Raw genomic sequence first — 15,797 nt, 5'->3', positions numbered from 1 at the left:
AAGATAGATCATGCAAATATTAATCAAAGGAAACAGGATTGACTATATTAATATCAGATAAAGTAAACTTCAGAGCCAAGAAAATTACCAGAGGTAGAGAGGGACATTATATAATGATAAAAGTATCAGTCTACCAAGAAGACATAGCAATCCTACAAAGGTATGCACCAAACAACAGAGCTACAAAATATGTGAAGCAAAAACTGATATAACTGGAAAGGAGAAATAGACAAATCCACAATTACAGTTGGAGACTTCAACACCCCTCGCTCAACTATTGATTGGACAACTAGACAGAAAATCAGCAAGCATATAATAAAATTCAAAATATCAACAACACCAATAGGATTTGAGACATTTACAGAATACTCCCACCAATAACAGCAGAATACACATTCTTTTCAACAACCCATGGAACATACAGCAAGATAGACTGTATCCTGAGCTATAAAACAAACCTCAATAAATTTAAAAGAATTGAAATCAAACAGTATGTTATCTGACCACAGTGGAATCAAACTAGAACTCAATAACAAAAAGTTAACAGGAAAGTCTCCAAATATCTGGATACTACTAAACAGCATACTTCTAAATAATCCATAAGTCAGGTAGGAAATCTCAAGGGAAGTTTTTAAAAAATACATTGATGTAGGGACTTCCCTGGTGGCGCAGTGGGTAAGAATCTGCCCGCCATTGCAGGGGACACGGGTTCAATCCCTGGTCCAGAAAGATCCCACATGCCGCGGAGCAACTAAGCCAGTGTGCCACAACTACTGAGCCTGTGCTCAAGGGCTGGCGAGCCACAGCTACTGAGCCCACGTGCTGCAACTACTGAAGCCCACGCGCCTAGAACCCATGCTCCATAACAAGAAAAGCCACCACAATGAGAAGCCCGTGCACCACAATGAAGAATAGCCCTCACTTGCCACAACTAGAGAAAGCCTGCATGCAGCAACAAAGACCCAAAACAGCCAAAAATAAATAAACTTAAATCTTAAAAAAAAAATACCTTGAAGTAAATGAAAATAAAACATACCAAAATTTTTGGAACACAGCTAAAGCAGTGCTGAAAAGGAAATTTATAGCGCTAAAATGCATACAGTAGAATAAAGAAAATGTCTCAAATTAATAATAAAAGCTCCCTTTTCAAAACCTAGAAAAATAAGAGCAAATTAAACCAAAAATAAGCAGAAGGAAGGAAATAATAAAGAGCAAAAATGAATGAAATTGGAAAGTTTACGTACTGATGATTCCATTTATGTAAAATTGGCAAGTTTACATACTGATGATTCCATTTATGTAAAATTCTTGAAGTGACAAAATTATAGAAATGGAGAATAGATTAGTTGTTGCCAGGGATTAAAGATGGGTAGAGGTCAGAGGATGGAGATTGGAGGTAGAGATGAGAGGTAAGAGGCTATTAAAGGACAACAGGAGGGATCTTTGTGCTGATGGAATTATTTTGTAACTTGGTTGTATTGTGTCAGTATCCTAATTGTGGCATTGTATCAATACTATAGTTGTGCAAGATGTTATCATTGGGGTAACTGGGTAAACCGGATCTCTGTGTGTTGCTTTTTTACAATTTCATGTCAATCTACAATTATTTAAAATAAAAAATTTAAATTAAAAAAAAAGTCTGAACTAGATACTAATATCTAACATTTATTGCTATGTGCTGTAAATATTTAAAGCACTTTACATGTTTTATCTCATTTGATCCTCACAACACCCCACTGTATGAGGGTAGGTATTATTCTGGTACTTATTTTAAAGAAATAAAGGTATAAAGAGGTTAAGTGAATCGCCCAAGGTCACATAACCAGTACGATTCAAAACTGGGATTCAGGCTCAGTTTGTCTACCTCTAGAATCTGTGCACTAGATAATCTTAAAGTGCAAACTAGTGTTAATAAAAGTGAAGAGTTTGTTGTCAAAAGAATATGAAGTGGGGAATTCCCTGGCAGTCCAGTGGTTAAGAGTCCACGCTTCCACTGCAGAGGGCATGGGTTCGATCTCTGGTTGGGGAATTAAGATCCCACGTGATGTGCAGTGTGGCCAAAAAAAAAAAGAATATGAAGTGAAGGAATAACTTTTAGCTGGGATGGAGTTGTCTGGGAAGGAAACAACCATTTATTGAGCCTTTCCTTCATTCATCAAACATTTAGTATAGAACTTCCTCAGCTTACAATGGAGTTACATACTGATAAACCCATGGTAAGTTGAAAATACTGTAAGTCGAAAATACATTTAATACACCTAGCCTACCAAACATCATAGCTTAGCCTGGCCTACCTTAAACGTGCTCAGAACACTTACATTAGACTACACTTGGGCAAAATCATCTAACACATTATCTATTTTATAATAAAGTATTGAATATCTCATGTAATTTGTTGAATACTGTTCTAAAGGTGAAAAACAGAATGGCTGTCTGAGTACAGAATAGTTATAAGTGTATCAGTTGTTTACCCTCATGATTGTTTGGCTGACTGGGAGCTGTCGCTCACTGCCACTGCCCAGCATTACGACAGAGTATCATACTGCATATGGCTAGCCCAGAAAAAAAAAAAATCAAAATTCAAAGTACGGTCTCTACTGAATGCATATGCTTTTGCACCATCGTAAAGTTGAAAAAAATGTTAGAACCATTGTAATTTGGGAACTGTCTGTACTTGTTTTCAATAAGGATGGCAGATAGGTTTCATGTCACAGACCAATTCTGACTGACAATTGATGCCTAGAAAATTACATTAACACCAGATTCTGATGCCACATCACAGCTGGGTAATTATAGATATTTAATTATAGATATTTAATTATAGATATTTTCCATTTACAAGGTGGAAGGAAGGGATGGCATGAAGAAAGAATGGTACATATTTGCATCTGTCACTATTTTCAGATTTGAGCTAAGTGTTTTATGTGAATTATGTAGTGTAACCCATACAAAACACTGCATGTTGGGTATTATTCATTCTATAGGTGAGGAGACTGAGGTTCGGAGAGTTTAATAAACTTGCCCAAACTCACTCAGGCAGTGAGACGTAGAGCCAGCATTGAAGCCAAGTTCTCCATCCCCAGGAATCATGCTGTTTGCACCACACCTCCTGAAGAAGAGAAGTTTCATTGAGCTTTTGAAGGAGATGATAAACATGGATTGGCAAAGAGATGGCAGAAGGGGTTGGGGCATAAGCACAGAAGTAAAGATCAGCCAGCCACACTAATGACAGGAAGCAGATTTTTTTTTTTTTTTTTTTTTGCGGTACGCGGGCCTCTCACTGCTGTGGCCTCTCCCGTTGCGGAGCACAGGCTCCGGACGCGCAGGCCCAGCGGCCATGGATCTTCCTGGACCGGGGCATGAACCCGCGTCCCCTGCATCGGCAGGCGGACTCTCAACCACTGCGCCACCAGGGAAGCCCACAAAAAGCTTTTAAAGCTAATAGATTTATTCTTCCAAGTTTGTTTTCTGAGAGTTCCTAGTACAGTGGAAGATGAAGCAGTGACAGTAGAAGACTTCACGACTTTTGTTTTTCTTTCCCCATCTTCTTCATTGGGCTGTGTCATTTTTCTTAACCTACCCTCTTAAGAGGGTTGGGGCTCACCCCCTATCCATAATTTTACAATTTTTTTTATTATAAAAGATGAACATGTATATTGCAAAAAATCTCAAATAATAAAAAAGTGTATAAGTTACAAATATTGCCCCAAACTTTTAATCCCATTCCCCAAAGGTAACTTCTGTTAATAGTTTGGCATCTATCCTTTTAGATGCTTTGCTTGTTTATTACATAACATTAAAAAATATATTTACATATATATGCATGTGTACATGTAAAATGCTATATCATACATGTATTTATGTATAATCCTGAAGACATAAATTCAGCTTAATCATTCTTCGTAAAGATAAGCGTCAAAGGCCAGAAAGTTTAAGCTGGAACCCAGTTTGTTTTAATATTTTCCTTTGCGAAAAGCTGCATTCCTCACAGGGATATTAACCTCTCATGAAGAGGGCTATCAAAGCTTCTAGTGAAAAGGGCTTTGAAAAGGCAAGGTCTTGTTCTGATCACTTTGTTACTGTTAACCCCACATCAACAAGGTCAGTAGATTCTAGAGTAAGAACTTAAGCTTATGAACTCGTGAAGAAAGGAGTGTGGTCTTATGTCTGTAGGAAACCTCTGAATCAACACCAAGGACCTACCTTAGCTCATCAATTTCAGTTGATTAGGGAAAGAGGAACAAGAGTTATCAAAGGGGCCTAACTTAACTTTTTTTTTGGAACCCCTCTGGAGTTTGCCTAATTGGTGACATTGTTGGTTTGATGACATTCCTCCTCACTCTGGTTTTCTTTTCCATCTGAACCCCCTACAGCTATCAATGGGCATGTTAGGTTTTGGCTTCATTATCACTTACATTCCGGAGGCTGCAATCAGTGCTTACCTGGCTGCCACGGCACTACACATTATGCTGTCCCAGTTGACCTGCATCTTCGGGATTATGATTAGTTTCCATTCTGGTCCCATCTCCTTCTTCTATGTGAGTAATTTCTACCCTCACCTAGACTTACAAATGCCCCTCCCCTTGCTTCCAAAAAGAAGTAGACCCAAGTGGAGAGACTCCTGCATAGGCAGCTGGGTCAAGAGAGTTCTAGAAATAATTTCACCTCTTCTAGATTTACAGTCTTGATTAATTGCAGGTGCCAGTTGGACCATGTTCCCAGTTGCATTAACCATTTCACCCCAGCCTTTTAAACCAACATGATTTATATTAAAATTTGGTCTTTGAGATACTGTATTATCATACTTCTTCCCGTTACATGCCTCCTGAAAGACATATATCCTAAAACATAATATATACAGAATATAAAATGCAAAGTAGTCCCTGAATGCAAGCATGGCCTAGGAGCCAAGCTAAACATACATGGTCTGGGAAAATTGTTAAAGAATAGGCTAATAAACAGAACTCCTGGGTCCTTTCCACTACACTGAAACATAGAAAGTATATTATCTTCTTACTGGACATTATAGTCTTTTAATATATTGCTTTCAATTAAAAAAATATGTATCCACCTACTTGCCCTCACTGTTCTAATAATGCTCATAAAGACCTCTGTGCCCAGCAACACTGCCTAGGGACTTCCTTTTGAACTAATTTAGAAAGAGTGTCATTTTCTAGATTTAGGCAATTATCACATCCCTTTCTAAGCCTCTGTAATTTTGTTTTCTTTCAGAACATAATTAACTACTGTATAGGTCTCCCTAAAGCTAATTCCACCAGCATCTTACTATTTCTAACTGCTATTGTTGCTCTGAGAATCAACAAATGTATCAGAATTTCCTACAATCAGTACCCCATCAAGTTTCCCATGGAAATTTTCCTGGTAGGTGTTTTCATTTTGTTTTGTTTTGTTTTGCTTTTTATTGGAGTATAGTTGCTTTACAATGTTGTGTTAGTTTCTGCTGTACAGCAAAGTGAATCAGTTATACGTATACATATATCCCCTCTTTTTTAGATTTCCTTCCCATTTAGGTCACCACAGAGCACTGAGTAGAGTTCCCTGTGCTATACAGTAGGTTTTCATTAGTTGTCTATTTTATACATAGTAGTGTATATAAGTCAATCCCAATCTCCCAATTCATCCCATCCCCCTTCCCCCATTGGTATCCATAAGTGTTTTCTCTACATCAGTGTCTATTTCTGCTTTGAAAACTGGTTCATCTGTATCATTTTTCTACATTCCACATATATGTGTTAATATACCATATTTGTTTTTCTCTTTCTGACTTACTTCACTCTGTATGACAGTCTCTAGGTCTATCCACGTCTCTGCAAATGGCATTATTTCATTCCTTTTTATGGCTGAGTAATATTCCATTGTATATAGGTACCACATCTTCTTTATCCATTCCTCTGTGGATGGACATTTAGGTTGCTTCCATGTCCTGGCTATTGTAAATAGTGCTGCAATGAACATTGGGGTACATGTATCTTTTTGAATTATGGTTTTCTCCCAGTATATGCCCAGGAATGGGATTGCTGGGTCATATGGTAATTCTAGTTTTAGTTTTTTGAGGAACCTCCATACTGTTCTCCATAGTGGTTGTACCAGTTTACAGTCCCACCAACAGTGTAGGAGGGTTCCCTTTTCTCCACATCCTCTCCAGCATTTATCATTTGTAGATTTTTTGATGATGGCCATTCTGACCAGTGTGAGGTGATACCTCACTGTAGTTTTGATTTGCATTTCTCTAATGATTAGTGATGTTGAGCATGTTTTCATGTGTTTGTTGGCCATTTGTATGTCTTCTTTGGAGAAATGTCTATTTAGGTCTTCTGCCCATTTTTTCATTGAGTTGTTTTTTTTGATATTGAGTTGCATGAGCTGTTTGTATATTTTGGAGATTAATCCCTTGATGGTTGCTTTGTTTGCAAATATTTTCTCCCATCCTCTTGGATGTCTTTTTGTTTTATTTATCCTTTCCTTTGCTGTGCAAAAGCTTTTAAGTTTCATTAGGTCCCATTTGTTTATTTTCGTTTTTATTTTCATTACTCTAGGAGGTGGGTCAAAAAATCTTCCAGCAATTTATGTCAAATTGTGTTTTGACATAATTTGACATTTGACAAATATGTCAGAGAGTGTTCTGCCTATATTTTCCCCTAAGAGTTTTATAGTGTCCAGCCTTACATTTAGGTCTTTAAGCCATTTTGAGTTTATTTTTGTGTATGGTGTTAGGGAGTGTTCTAATTTCATTCTTTTACATGTAGCTGTCCAGTTTTCCCAGCACCACTTATTGAAGAGACTGTCTTTTCTCTATTGTATATTCTTGCCTGCTTTGTCATAGATTAGGTGACCGAAGGTGCGTGGGTTTATCTCTGGACTTTCTATCCTGTTCCATTGATCTATATTTCTGTTTTTGTGCCGGTACTATATTGTCTTGATTACTGTAGCTTTGTAGTACAGTCTGAAGTCAGGGAGTCTGATTCCTCCAGCTCCGATTTTTTCCCTCAGGATTGCTTTGGCTATTTGGGGTCTTTAGTGTTTCCATACAAATTGTAAAAATTTTTGTTCTAATTCTGGAAAATTGCCATTGGTAATTTGATAGGGATTGCATTGAACATGTAGATTGCTTTGGGTAGTATAGTCATTTTCACAGTATTGATCCTTCCAATCCAAGAACATAGTATGTTTCTCCAGCCGTTAGTGTTGTCTTTGATTTCTTTAATCAGTATCCTATAGTTTTCTGAGGTCTTTTGTCTCCTTAGGTAGGTTTATTCCTAGGTATTATTCTTTTTGTTGTGGTGATAAATGAGATTGTTTCCTTAATTTCTCTTTCTGACCTTTCATTGTTAGTATATAGGAATGCAAGAGATTTCTGTGTATTGATTTTGTATCCTACAACTTTACCAGATTCACTGATAAGCTCTAGTAGTTTTCTGGTGGACTCTTGAGGATTTTCTGTGTATAGTATCAAGTCATCTGCAAACAGTGACAGTTTTACTTCTTCTTTTCCCATTTGGATTCCTTTTATTTCTTTTTCTTCTCTGATTGCCGTGGCCAGGACTTCCAAAACTATGTTGAATAATAGTGGCGAGAGTGGACATCCTTGTCTTGTTCCTGATCTTAGAGGAAATGCTTTCAGTTTTTCACTATTGAGAGTGATGTTAGCTGTGCACTTGTCATACATGGCCTTTATTATGTTGAGGTAGGTTCCCTCTATGCCCACTTTCTGGGGAGTTTTTATCATAAATGGGTGTTGAATTTTGTCAAAAGCTTTTTCTGCATCTATTGAGATGATCATATGGTTTTTATTCTTCAGTTTGTTAATGTGGTGTATCACATTGATTGATTTGTGTATATTGAAGAATCCTTACATCCCTGGGATAAATCTGACTTGATCATGGTGTATGAGCCTTTTAATGTGTTGTTGGATTCTGTTTGCTTGTATTTTGTTGAAGATTTTTGCATCTATGTTCATCAGTGATATTGGCCTGTAATTTTCTTTTTTTGTGATATCTTTGTCTGGTTTTGGTATTAGGGTGATGATGGCCTCATAGAATGAGCTTGGGCGTGTTCCTCCCTCTTCAATTTTTTGGAAAAGTTTGAGAAGGATAGGTGTTAGCTTTTCTCTAAATGCTTGATAGAATTCACCTGTGAAGCCATCTGGTCCTGGACTTTTATTTGTTGGAAGATTTTTAATCACAGTTTCAATTTCATTACTTGTGATTGGTCTGTTCATATTTTCTATTTCTTCCTGGTTCAGTCTTGGAAGGTTGTACCTTTCTAAGAATTTGTCCATTTTATTGGCATAGAGTTGCTTGTAGTAGTCTCTTATGATCCTTTGTATTTCTGCAGTGTCAGTTGTTACTTTTCCTTTTTCATTTCTAATTTTTATTGATTTGAGTCCTCTCCCTTTTTTTCTTGATGAGTTTGGCTAATGGTTTATCAATTTTGTTGATCTTCTCAAAGAACCAGCTTTTTTTTTTTTTTGTGGTATGCGGGCCTCTGACTGTTGTGGCCTCTCCCACTGCGGAGCACAGTCTCCGGACAGGCAGACTTAGTGGCCATGGCTCACGGGCCCAGCCGCTCCATGGCATGTGGGATCCTCCCGGACTGGGGCACGAACCCGTGTCCCCTGCATTGGCAGGTGGACTCTCAACCACTGTGCCACTAGGGAAGCCCAGAACCAGATTTTAGTTTCATTGATCTTTGCTATTGTTTTCTTCATTTCTATTTCATTTATTTCTGCTCTGATCTTTATGATTTCTTTCCTTCTACTAACTTTGGGTTTTGTTTGTTCCTCTTTCTCTAATTCCTTTAGGTGTAGGGTTAGATTGTTTATTTGAGATTTTTGTTTCTTGAGGTAGTATTGTATTACTATAAACTTCCCTCTTAGAATTTCTTTTGCTGCATCCCATATGTTTTGGGTCATCGTGTTTTCATTGTCATTTTTTTCTTGGTATTTTTTGATTTCCTCTTTGATTTCTTCCATGATCCATTGGTTATTTAGTAGCATATTGTTTAGCCTCCATGTGTTTGTGTTCTTTACAGTTTTTTTCCATAATTGATTTCTAATCTCATAGCGTTGTGGTTGGAAAAGATGGTTGATATGATTTCAATTTTCTTAAATTTACTGAGGCTTGATTTGTGAGTGAAGATGTGATCTATCCTAGAGAATGTTCCATGTACACTTGAGAAGAAAGTGTATTCTGCTGCTTTTGGATGGAATGTTCTATAAATATCAATTAAGTCTGTCTGGTCTAATGTGTCATTTAAGGCTTTTGTTTCCTTATTAATTTTCTGTCTGGATGATCTGTCTTTTGGTGTAAGTGGGATGTTTCTGGTAAGTGTTTTGATACTCCAAACTCATGGTTCAGATCATTTAAAATATGTATTTTTTAAATTAAATTAAAAGCAAGTAACGTTGGAAGGGAAATGTTCATAGGAGAATTGTAAAAATAATATTTTAAAAATGTACGTTGAGGGTTTCCTTGGTGGCGCAGTGGTTGAGAGTCCGCCTGCCGATGCAGGGGACATGGGTTCGTGCCCTGGTCCGGGAAGATCCCATGTGCTGTGGAGCAGCTGGGCCCGTGAGCCATGGCCGCTGAGCCTGCGTGTCCGGAGCCTGTGCTCCACAACAGGAGAGGCTGCAACAGTGAGAGGCCCGCATACCGCAAAAAACAAATGTATGTTGAATTGTGACAAAGCTGAATACATACATTTAGTTAGCTTATAGTTTTTTAAACATGCTTATTTTTCAAAGGATTTTTATCTACTGCCTTTTTCATACTATTTGAAAAATAGGGCTTTTTTTTTTTTTTTCCCATTATGACGGTAATACAGGCTCATTCTAGCAATTTTTTTTTTTGGCTATGCCAAGTGGCTTGTGGGATCTTAGTTCCCTGACTAGGAATCAAACCCAGGCCCCCAGCAATGGAAGCATGGCATCCTAACCACTGGACCGCCAGGGAATTCTAGCAATTTTGAAAAACAGAAAGAAAAAAAAAGAAGGAGGAAAAGAAATTCCTATAGCTGCACTATCCAAAGTCAACTACAATTGATATTACTGTACTTTCAGTTATTCTCACTTTTCCTCTTTCAAACAAATACATGACAGGCCTATGCTCAGTGTTGTTGAATTTCTGTATTCTTTTATGTAGAGGTTTCATTTCTATTTTAGTATAGCAGCAACCACACTGTTATTCAGCCTCCTTTCATTCTCCCTATGCTACAGTAAAGAAATTGAGGGAGATGAGATGTTAAATGAAAACTAATCCATGTCACTAAGTGGCAGAGCTGGGTTTGGGGAGGAGGGGCTGCTGGGGAAGGTGTGTGTTCATGTATATGTCCTAGGTTTTTTAAACATCTTTTTCTTTAGATCAGGGGAAATGTTAAACTAAATAAATATGATTGTTTTCTTTCTTTTCAAGAATATTAAAAAAATGTTGTCTAGAGATGACATTCCGTGTTTGTTTTAAGAAATCTGGGGGAATTCCCTGGTGGTCCACTGATTAGGACTCCACGCTTTCACTGAGGAGGGCGTGGGTTCAATCCCTGGTCCAGGGAACTAAGATCCCACAAGCCACGCAGCGCGGCCAAAAAAGAAAAAGAAATGTGATAAAATTTATCTTTTGCAGTTAACATTTTTACAATACTAAAGAGATTTTCATAAATAAAGCTCAGGTTTTTGGAGTCAGCATTTCTCTTACAAGGATCAATAAATCTTTGGGTGTCCATGAGCATTACTTTCCCTTTAAGAAGTGTTCTGTGATAGAGATAAATAAGTTCACTGTGTGCACCCCTATATTTCCCAGCTGCCCTTGTAGTTAGGCAGGACCATGCAACTTTGGGGCTAAAGCATAGGCGAATAGGCATGAGTTCCCAATGTTCCTTTCTCCCCTGCTGTAGTAATCATAGGGGCTATATGTTGAGGTGATAGAGTCTCCAGGAAGAATTAGCCTGGATCCCCAAGGCACTATTTGCAAAAAAGCTGTCCTGAAGAGACACTGACCCACAGTGGACTTTGTGTGGGTAAAAAAATAACTTTCAAGTGCTAGGACACTAAGATCTCATGGTTTGTATATTGCCACAGTATAACATATTCTATGCTAACTAATCCAGGTCCATACTCTTCATGATTGAAAGAGTATAGGAATTGCTTTGGAAACTGAGACCAAGCTCTGTCTTATAACTGTTGTCTACTTCTTGTGGAGGTGCATATCCTTTCTTCCTTGGAGTAGTTAAAAAGCTATCAATTCATAAAGGCCAAAAGCTGAATGGCTGCTTTTACAAAAGACCTTCCAAAACACTGTATACAAATAGTGGGGCCCTAGAGCCCAGGGAACAATGTGCATATGGAGTTTGGGGAGTGGAGTCAGAGGCAACCTCTCCTCTTGGAACCAAGTACAACTCTGGCTTTTAGGAGGCTGAGGCTTTGGAGTCACCAGCAGATGGCATCTGTGACGCAGACATCAGCGCGCTCTCTCTGTTTCTATCTCTGTTTCTGTATCTCTCTTTGATTCCAGCTTTACTCAGGTATAAAATTATAAAGTATTTAAAGTGTGCATCATGATGATTTGATACAGATATACATTGTGAAAGGATTTCCCCCATCTAGTTAATTAACACATCCATACCCCATACATTTATCTTTTTTTTTTTTTTTTTTTGGTGAGAACATTTAAGTTCTACTCTCTTAGCAATTTTTAAGTATATGATAAAATGTTATCAACTATAGTCACCATGTTTTACGTTAGATCCTCAGACCTTATTCATCTGTTAGCTGAAAGGTTGCACTGTTTTACCAACCTTTCTCAATTCCCCCATCCCTCAGTCCCTGGCAACCACTTTTCTACTCTCTGTTTCTATGAGCGTGACTGTTTTCTTTTTTGTTTTAGATTCCATGTATAAGTGATACCATGCAGTGTTTGTCTTTCTCTGTCTAGCTTATTTCACTTAGCATAATGCCCTCAAGGTCCATCCATGTTGTCACAAATCAACCCTCTTTTAAGAGACGTCAGCAGCAGGGATCATAGTGATGTTCCTTTAAGCAACCTCAAAGGCAATAACATTAACCTGGGTTATTAGGAAAGGAGAGGAGTAAGAGTATAGAGGATGCTGTGGGTTGACTATGGCTGACAGATTGGTTTGTGAGCCATAGTTAAGACATTCCTTTGGGGAATGCTATAAATAATTAGGATGCACCATGAAGTGAAGTGGAGAAATAAACTGAGGTCCAGCAACAAATGTAGGTGGAGACTTAGAATTATTGCAAATTAGACATTAAACTTTTTTGTGACCTGATTTATCCTCAAAGGTTATTGAAGCCTGCAATACACTACTTATACACATGTCAAGTCAAGTGATTGGGAACATTTTCTACTATATAGCAGGGATTAGAGATGTAGTTTAGAATTGGAAAAAGACCTCCATGTTTCCCTTGGAAATGAGGAAAGTAGGAGAGGGAGGATGAAAGCTGGTATGGTGTAGCAGGTGAAAAGCTTTTCACAACACCCCATAAGAAACTACTGTGAAACTAAGATGTGCTGGAGATGGGCTTCCCTGGTGGCACAGTGGTTAAGAATCCGCCTGCCAATGCAGGGGACATGGGTTCAAGCCCTGGTCGGGGAAGGTCCCACATGCTGTGGAGCAACTAAGCCCGTGCACCACAACTACTGAGCCTGTGCTCTAGAGCCCGCGAGCCACAACTACTGAGCCCGCATGCCACAACTACTGAAGCCTGCGTGCCTAAAGCCCGTGCTCCACACAAGAGAAGCCACCACAATAAGAAGACTGCGCACCACAACAAAGAGTAGCCCCCGCTCGCCGCAACTAGAGAAAGCCTGTGTGCAGCAACGAAGACCCAATGCAGCCAAAAAAAAAGGTTGTGCTGGAGGAAACTGCACATACCCAGCAGTCTATCCTTTAGATGGTAGTCTCAAATATTAAGGGAAAATTTCAAGGCAATATTTGGGATCCAGGTAAAATAAACTGACAAATAATTCAAGAGTTTCATAGATACAAGAAATTGTACATACTGTATGTTCATAACTAATGTATGTGTATGTGTGTATTTGTATATGTGTATATTTAAGCCATATAGCAAACACCAAAAAAAAGCATCAATAGTAGTTATCTTTGGGTGATTTATCTCTGCTTTTAAATTTTTCATATTTTCTCTATTTTCCTTAATGAGCAAGTATAACCTTTATACTGGAAATGAAAGAGTTTCTTGGCCACTTGCCACACTTCCTGTCCCTTAACTATATAAAGATCACAACTTTTCTGTTGATCCAGATCTTCCTTCCATTCTGATCTGTAGGCTTCCTAGGGGTCGTCATCTGAACACAGCATCACAAGTAAACCAACTGCTATCCTGCTCAGTGTCTGGCTGAGCTCTTAGAGTAGATGCTGGGAAAAGATTTATGTGTTAGTAGGGATAATGGAGTAAAGCAACTATATATTATTATTTTTAAATGGGTATTGAGTTCTCTTGTCTCTGCTTTAATTTGCTTTGGTGTGAGGTCTTTATAAGGTGTAACAGCTGCTAGCTTGTCTATTTTCCCTCTAACAGACATTAAAAATAGAAGGGAGCCTTGGTATTTCAGAAGGAAATGAAAGGAGGAAAAAGAAAGCAAGTAATTGCTTTGCTAAAGCAATTTTTCGTGTGTGCTATCAAATGCTGCTCCATCTTATTAATGGTTATTAATGATTATCAATATACCTCAACAATCCCCCAGAGGGCTTACTTGTGTTGGGACAGTGTACCTAGATTTTAAAACTTTTAAAACTGAGGCCTTGGTTACAGCTATTATCTGAAAACATGTTTATACTTGATCCAGATATTTAAAGTTGGTGAGGAAAGAGAAGTCTAGGGCAACCATTTTTTCCTATTACTATGTCAGAGACCAAGCCTGAAGTTGTTTTTCATTCTGGTTACATTGCTAAAAAGAGTTCAGGGAACCAAAAGTGTTGGGGAGGACTTCTGCCTTTGTTGTTCCACTGAACTGGCACTGCCTCTTTCTCCAACCTTCATGTATAGGGACTGCCACGTATTGCATTCCCAGTGCTGCCAGAGGCTATGGGCACCTCTGCTCTTGGAAGCAATGCATAATATTTAGATGATCACATGCCTTTTCTTTTTAAACCCCTACAGATTCTTGGGTTCGCTGCATTTGCAAACAAGGTAAATGTGGACACAGAAAACAGCAAGATGCTCATTGATATGATTCCTTATAGGTTGGTAATTCCACTTTTCAAGACTACTTTTCCCTTCCTGTTAACTCTTCTTAGCCTCTGACTACATAGCCTGTTTGGTATCATTGACCAAAACAGAGTGCCATTTAGTTCTCCAGCAAGGATGGGTTTATTCGGGATCAGCAAAGAATTGCAATTTGGGGTCTGCAACCATGGCGAGTCACATGCAAGTCCTCCCACAGCAAGGGAAGAAGTTTTTATAAAGGAAAAAATAAAATTGGAGTGGGGGGAGCTATGGTAAACAAAAAGTCTATGACTTTTCATTGGCTGAGTCCTTTGCCAGGAAAGAAGAGGAGTCTTTCTTCTTCCTGTTGGGCTCTGCAATGGTCACAGGGTGTGAGAACTCCCCCTTTTGGTCTCTCAACTCTACTTAATTATTTTCTGTTTATTAATATTTTTTAAACAATATTCTCTGCTAACAGTCTCTGGCCACAGCCAAATCTGGGTCATGGGCTCAAGTTCATTTTAGAACACAGAGGTTCTAAAGGACAAGGGCTAGGACAACCCCGTTCTTCTCTGGTCAGCCTTTGACTCTCTTCCCATGGTTGAGCCAATCCCCTTACCCAAGTAAACTGCTTGGATGCACTGAATACCAGAGAGACTCATGCATCTTTCTCACAGCACGTTATGAACCTTCTCAACCTCCATACCTGTCTGATTAACTCTCAAGGATGGGACAAGAGATACCTCTGTTTTCCTAGCCTCTCTCTGGGCTTCAGTGCTCAGGAGGTGAGCATTCCTTCTGTCTTCACCTACTTAGACTGAATGGGTGTCCTTGAGCAACATTACTTCATCACTCTGAGTAGAAAGCCTTCTTCAAGTAGTCTGGCATATGGAGTTCTTAAGGACTTACAATTAATTGACATTATAATTCCTACCAGTGACTATGGGGCATCACTCTTGCTTCTGTTAGGGAATTATAGTTTCTTTAACCTTGACCAGATGAATCACTTTAGCTAAGAAAGGCCACATACCACAGTTTCTTGGCTCACGAGAAGGCTTTTGAAGAGCATTGTTTATTTCCTCATGTTCTTCAATAGGGAGTACAGCAAAGAGTCAATGATATTGGCTAGCCCCCAGCATACGAAACAGAGGCTACTTTGATGCAACCATATTGAATTAATCTCATATCCTACCAGTTCTCAGTGAAATCTAATGACGATTAAATACATTTGAAATTCTGTTCACTTTTTTTAAACTGTGAGCAGGCAACCTAGGTAACAGGGAATACAATGGTAAATAAGACTTGGTCTCTGCCCTCAGGAAAAAAAAATGACAAGGGCAACAATGGGATTGATGCTTTACATAATTATTTTATGTCATTTGTTCCTCACAGTAATACTATAAGGAAGATATTATCTTCTTTTTATGGCTCAGGAAACTAAGGGTTACCAAGTTTAAATTACTTATCCAAGCTCACACAGCTGGTCAGTGTCAGAGGTACTATTTGAACCCATTTCTATTTAATTCCAAAATCTAGTATAATAAGCCCTCTATTATACTTAATATGCTTCTGTTATTAATGACTTAAAAAGCACACA

The 15,797-nt window shown here is 38.5% G+C and overlaps 1 protein-coding gene across 1 annotated transcript in view; it reads left to right on the top strand.

The window, feature by feature from the left end:
* Nucleotides 1-15,797, top strand: part of SLC26A8 (solute carrier family 26 member 8) — a 66,249-nt gene that overhangs the window by 23,573 nt on the left and 26,879 nt on the right. The window contains 3 exon segments of the mRNA XM_065885952.1: nucleotides 4,374-4,538; nucleotides 5,233-5,382; nucleotides 14,156-14,238. Of these exon segments, the coding sequence (XP_065742024.1) occupies nucleotides 4,374-4,538; nucleotides 5,233-5,382; nucleotides 14,156-14,238 (398 nt within the window).

This window comes from Phocoena phocoena, chromosome 10 (genome assembly GCF_963924675.1).
Source record: "Phocoena phocoena chromosome 10, mPhoPho1.1, whole genome shotgun sequence".
Lineage (NCBI taxonomy): Eukaryota > Metazoa > Chordata > Mammalia > Artiodactyla > Phocoenidae > Phocoena > Phocoena phocoena.
This window is presented reverse-complemented; position numbering and strand designations above follow the sequence as displayed.